Source organism: Beta vulgaris, chromosome 3 (genome assembly GCF_026745355.1).
Source record: "Beta vulgaris subsp. vulgaris cultivar EL10 chromosome 3, EL10.2, whole genome shotgun sequence".
NCBI classification, from domain to species: domain Eukaryota; kingdom Viridiplantae; phylum Streptophyta; class Magnoliopsida; order Caryophyllales; family Amaranthaceae; genus Beta; species Beta vulgaris.
The window spans coordinates 49,193,073-49,199,769 of record NC_079204.1 but is presented as its reverse complement, the minus strand read 5'-3'; the positions used below and the strand labels follow the sequence as shown (position 1 = coordinate 49,199,769).

At 34.2% G+C, this 6,697-nt stretch overlaps 1 protein-coding gene across 1 annotated transcript; it reads left to right on the top strand.

Moving 5' to 3' along the window:
* Positions 1–1,177: 1,177 nt before the first annotated feature.
* LOC125495747 (uncharacterized) lies at positions 1,178–5,142 on the top strand. The gene is made up of 3 exons (XM_057393416.1): positions 1,178–1,242; positions 4,289–4,293; positions 4,502–5,142. The coding sequence occupies exons 1-3, from the start codon at positions 1,178–1,180 to the stop codon at positions 5,140–5,142; spliced, it is 711 nt and encodes a 236-aa protein (XP_057249399.1).
* Positions 5,143–6,697: the final 1,555 nt, after the last annotated feature.

Sequence of the window (6,697 nt, the reverse complement as noted above, 5' to 3'; positions counted from 1 at the left end):
ACTTAAGTTCAAACCAAAGTAGCATTAAAACGAGGAACACAATAGGATCACTAATGTTATTAAAGCAACAACATTCAAGTAATAAGCTATGCTTCTCTAAGTGCACAAGATTAATTTCAGCATTTAATCAAACACACTAGTATGCTACATGGAGCTAGGAACACAACAATCCGATTATGCACCTAAAACTAGCATTAGATGATTCACACAACAATACTAGTAACGTTCCTAGCAAGGATTATGCAAATATCATGGAAATACATACAAGAAGCATCACAATGACCATAAAAAGATAGAGAGTAAGAAGTTCTCACAAGTAGATTAGAGCTTCAATAACCAAATCCAAGATGGAAGTTTAAGCTAGCAAATCCATGAAATTCATTACAAATCTAATAAGGAAGAGTAGAAGAAACATATGGAACTCTCTTTCTCTCTCTACCTTTTTTTTCTAGTAAAGCTAAACTAAAGCTCACTTCACCCCCCTTTCCCTCCAAGGGAGGAAAAGAAAGTAAAAAGTGCAGCGGCAGGGGTGGCGACTCGCGACAAAGCTCGCGACTCGCGACAATAGGAAGGTCGCGACTCGCGACACTGAGTGCGGGTCGCGACGAGCCGTCTACCCCAAAACTAACCAAAACACCAAAAAATAAAAGGAGAGAATAAATAACTTGGCTTTTGAGGAAGCCATGAAGCTGTAGAACTGAAGTGATCAATCCTCGGGCGACGAATAACAATGAAGCTCGAACCACGGACCTCGAAACTCGGAAGATGCATCATAAAGGACAACGAGCAAGGCTCTGGGATACAAAAAGTGATCGGAGGGCTAAGATCGGCCCTCGAGTGTGCCATCATGTAAACTACTTCCTAAACTCCTCAAATCACAACATCCTCCGGCAACACCTCCTAACGTCAAATCTCTCCTAAATCCCAACACTAAGCTCGTACCGACACCAAAAACGCCTCGAAATCCGCCTAAGATTGGCGGATAACTTGGACACATCACTTCCTTGATTGGAGGTTTTTACAGGAAAAATGATGTCACACTGCACTTGTTGCCGCACTAATCGCCACACTCACACCTCATCTCAAATAGCAGCTTCGCCGCACTCATCACATGATGCAAAAATCTCTTTTTCGACTAGCCAAATTAGGAAGACAAGAAGAGGAGGTTAACGAAATAATGGGAATCAAAGGATTTTCTGATGAGAAATTGAGAGGAGGAAAGAAATACGACTCGTTGGCGAGGTAATGAGGGTGTTGGCTGGAGAGGGAGAAGAACAAGAAGCGGCTAGAGTTTAGGGTTTGGGGAAATATATGGGGAGTTGAGTGGGAATTAAATATATATATGGGGAAAAATTACCGCTCTGTAATAAATGGCCCCTCTTCATTTCAGTTTTAGGCATGCATCCGACGCAAAACATGCGCTTTAAATTTTTTCCCTCCTAATTCGCGTTGGATGTACCACTATAAACAACGCTCATGGTAAATAATTTCCATCGGATTTTGGTGCTAACCGACGTAAATGAAATGCCCCTAAGAAACTATGTTGGTTTTTAATTTGTTCGACGCAAATAAAGGCCACTAAAATAAGGTTTTTGGTACTAGTGACCCTTTCCTATCAAACACTGACCAACAACCACAAGCTCTAATTCGCGAAAAAAAAAACCAATTCTCAAACAACAGGTCTTCGTTCGTCGCTCACCATTAATCACCAATATCGTCGCCTCTTGTCTCAATGTTCGTCGCTACCATCAACCAACCAAGAATCCTTGTTCGTTGCTTGCCTCTTAGTTTAATGTTGTGCTTTGTATTTTTTAAAAGTTTAAAACTTTAATTAATGGAGTTGACTTCCAAATAAGTAATACCTCTGTTTCCTAAAGATCTTCTTTGTTACTGTTACTACAGATACCAATGAGAATTATTTTGTGTGGGGTATTGGGTGGGTAAAGTAGGAGAGAGAAAGGGGTTAAAATGAATAAACAAATAAAAAGAGGTTAAAGTAGGAGAGAGAAAAGGAGTAAAATTAAATTAATAATGTAATGGTGGGCCATATGAAAGGGACATGAGAGGGTAAAAAGGGGAAAAAAATTCCAAATAAGGAATAAAGTAAAAGAGGGAAGATCTTTTGGAAACGCACTTAAGAGGGAAGATCTTTAGGAAACGGAGGGAGTATCCAGTAACGTTATATTTCCCTACTTAACTTTTTAATTAGTTTTTAATATAAGTAGCAAGTTCTTTTGCAATTTTTTGTGTTATGCTCCTCACCCCTTATACGATAGAGATTGATCATAATTTAAAATTTGGACTAATAAATTGGGGTTTTTGGTCAATTTAGCTCGAGTTTTTCGTGGAACGGTTCTGAACCTATGCTAGTCAAATATTGGATCCAACTTTGTCCCTCGTCTAGGTATATAGTTATCCCTCTGTTTTTTATTGTTCTTGTATTTCACATTTGAAAATTCCAATATGTTGTTACTATTTTTAATATTTCTATACATAATGTACGTTTATGACCTAATTTCCTATTATTTTTTAAACTTCGCTCACACAATTTATTAGTCAAGTTTTACTCTTTTACCTTTCAAATTATTATTTTTATTAGTTGTCTAACATAAAGTAACTCAAAAACTAGAATATTAACTTTGTAAATTATTTTAGTTTATTTACAATAGTAAATTTTTTTTTCAAAATTGGATTAATTTCTTTTCTTATTTTAAAAGGAGAACTAGATTAAATGCATGCAAATTGCAATGTAAACTTCATTTTATACAACAATCTATAATAATTATAACTAGTTATTAAGTACGGATAATGTCCCGGGGAAGAAAAAATTTCATTTATATATTAATAAAATACTTTATGATCATAACACTAAATACAACTTAGTATAGTAGTTGAGACTTTAGTATATGTACTTGAGATTTCAAGATCAAACCCTTATACTACGCAATTTCTAAATTATTTTAGTATACATACATTACGTAAACTAAAACTCCCTAGACATATAACATATTTTCAAGTGAAAACCAAATTCTTGAAGAATTATCTTATATATTTACTCTATTTAAATGCACTTTTTTACTATTCATATTTTTTATTTTGACTAAAATCTGAAATTAATACATAATAAAAACATAAATAAATGTCATATTATTATATTCCTCTTCTGTAACGTACTTTTATAAAATATAATCTTTATAATATTTACTTTTATGTAATTATAAATATAAAATATAATTTTTACAATTTTTACTTTTATGTAATTATAAATATTTATGATTAAAATAATACATGATACATTGACATACGTAAAAAATATATTTATAGCATTAATTATATAATCTTTATATTTTTACTTTTGTGTAATTCTAAATATTTATGATTAGAATAATACTACGTAATTTTTAAATTTTTTTATTATACATGAATTACATAAACTAAAATTCCCTAAGGAGACATTTAACATATTTTTAAGTGGAAACCAAATTCTTCAAGAGGTATCTTATATATTTACTCTATTTCAAATTAAAATGCAGCAAATGCATTTTATTACTATTCATATTTTTCATTTTAAAAAAAATCTGAAATTAATACATAATGAAAAACATAATCAAATGTGATATTATTATATTCGTGTTTTATAACGTACTTTTATAAAATGTAATCTTTATGATTTTTACGTAATTATAAATTTAAAATATAATCTTTATAATTTTTATATGTAATTATAGATATTTATGACTAAAATAACACATAATACATCTAGTGGCGGATTTAGCTCATAACACGCTGGTGCACGTGCACCAGCAATAAATAGAAAAAAAAAATTCAGAAAATCACGCACGATTATTTTTCCCTCTGTAGACTCAGCAACGTTCTTTTCCTCACCCCACAATCGCGACCTTTCTCTCTCATAAAATCCCCAACTTTCTTGCTGCCTCGCTTCGTCCGGCTGCCTCATCGGCGGCGCCTCGTTGACTAATAGTCTTGGGCGATTCGTGGCTTCGTCACTGCTGGTGGCTTCGTCCTTCGTGGGCGATTCGTGGCTTCGTGCAGCCACTGACTGTTCGTCTGTTCCTTGACCATTCGCCGACGTGCAGCCGCAAAAGTGGTCGGAATTCATTCCTTGGTGGACGACGGTGGATGGACAAATGGTGAATCTGCTCTAGGTATATCTTAATCTACTCAATTTGCTTGATTTTTGTTTTACTTTATCGAGTAGGGTTTATCAATTTCATGAGAATTAAAAGATAAATTGCAATTTCAATTGTTATGGGTGTTTATATATCAGATTATGTAAGGTAGAATTGTTAATAATGTTGATTTTGTTGTTGTATTTTGATTTGTGTGTTATTGGTGTTTGATAATTGAAATTACATTATATTTTTAATGAGGTGTTATCTCTTGGTAACTTGATTTTGTTGATGATAGTTGATGGTCTATGACAAATCGGCATATGTTTCATTTTTTGAGATACATCAAATTTAGTTCAATTGTTACTTAGGTGAACTTGAAACAGGGACGGGTTTGAATCAAGAACGTGGGTTAGGTAGACCTTGTGAGACTCGTTGGGGATCTCATTTCAAACCAATATTGAATGTGCTTGATTTATATCCTTCAATCCTTGGGTCGCTTGATGACATTGCAGAAGTCTCTGATGCACTTGATTCTAACAAAGCACAAACTATTACAAATTTATTGATGTCTTTTGATTTTGTGTTTGTGGTGCATTTGATGGTTGGTATCTTTGGGATAACAAATAACTTGAATGTGCCACTACAAAAACGTGATCAAGACATTGTAAATGCAATGCGAATGGTTAATGTAACCAAGATTAATTTGCAAGAGATGAGAGATGAAGGATGGGATTCTCATATGGAGAAGGTAATTTCCTTTATGGCTAAGTATGACATTGAGGTTCCTAGCATGGAGGGGAAATATGTTGTCCAGGGGAGAAGGTTGTTTAGAGGTAAAGGCCCACAAGTGTCAAATTTACATCATTTTCGAGTGGAAGTTTTCTTAAGTGTCATTGATCTTCAGTTGCAAGAACTTGATAATCGATTCCCTGAGATAAGTAAAGATTTACTTGTGTATATGTCTTCTTTGAATCCATCTAATTGGTTTGCTTCTTTTGACAAAGCATAATTGATTGAACTTGCAAAATTCTATCCAAATGAATTTTCAAGTTCAGAATTGATATTCTTTGACCATACACTTCAGAATTTTATTGTTGCTACTCCATTCGTTTCGTAAAGATCTTCCCTCTTTCCGTTTAAGGGTGTTTCCAAAAGATCTTCCCTCTTTATTTTATTCCTTATTTGGCAAAACAAATTTCCCTATTTACCCTCTCATGTCACTATCATATGGTCCACCATTACATTATTATTAATTCAATTTTACTCCCTTTCTCTCTCCTACTTTAACCCCTTTCTATTTGTTTATTTATCTTAACCCCTTTCTCTCTCCTACTTTACTCACACCATGCTCCACACAACTTGATTTTTCTTGGTATCTGTAGGAACAGTAAGTGGGAAAATCTTTAGGAAACGAAGGGAGTATGAGAAAAGATGAAAGGTTTTGGAATTTGATGACTCTTAGTGAGCTTTCAATGAAACTTGTGAAGACGGGATTGTCTGAAACTCACGATAGGGTCTACTTGCTTTTAAAATTGGTGTAACTTCTCCCCGTTACAACGGCAAGTGTGAAAAGGGTGTTTTCTGGAATGACGCAAGTGAAAGACAAATTACGTAATAGTATGGGAAATCAAATGTTGAATGATTGTTTGATTACTTATTTAGAGAATTATTTGTTTTTTAATGTTAGCATGAATGATATTGTAAATCGATATCAAAACATGAAAACTTGTAGCTAACAATTGTAATAATAATTACTAGTATTTAGTTGTATTTTGTAGTATAATTTGGATATTTGGTTTTTCTAGTACTATTTGGTTGGTTGTATTTTGTATAAGTATTGATTATATATTTATTTTCTTTTCGATTAAAATTTAGTTTGAAGTTTTTTTTATTAAAAATTCTTTTGAATTAGTGAACGGTAATGGATGGTGAACTACCATTAGAAAATTCCTGAATCCGCCGTTGAATACATCGACATACGTAAAAATGCATTCGTAGCATTTAACTATATAATCTTTATATTTTTACTTTTGTGTAATTATAAATATTAATGATTAAAGTGTATTTGTAGTGTATTAAAGTGTATTTGTAGTGTATTTGGGTATAGGTTTGGGGAGGATGGGGCGGGGATGGGGATTAAAATTGTACCCGCAATGGGTGGTAGAGCGGGTGTGGATTTTATGTTATACCCGCCCCATCCCCGCCCGCCTCGCCCCACCTCCGCCCGCCTCACCCCCGCCCCGCATATTTATTATTAAAATTCTATTTATATACATATATTACTAATATATTTGAAGACGCTTTTGAAATGTAACAAAACATTTGCCTTTGTTAATGTATTATAACTTTTCTTTTACTATATTATATTGTAAAGTAGACAACTATAATGGGCTTATGGCAGATTTTTTGGTGGATTTTTTTGCGGGGATGAAGTGGGTATGACGCGGGTGCGAGGGTGGGGAGGGGGTGGGTCTATAATTTCCCCCCACAATGGGTGGTGGGGCGGGGATGGGGATGGAATCTTCCCCCGCTATGGGTGGTGGGGCGGGGATGGGGATGAGAAT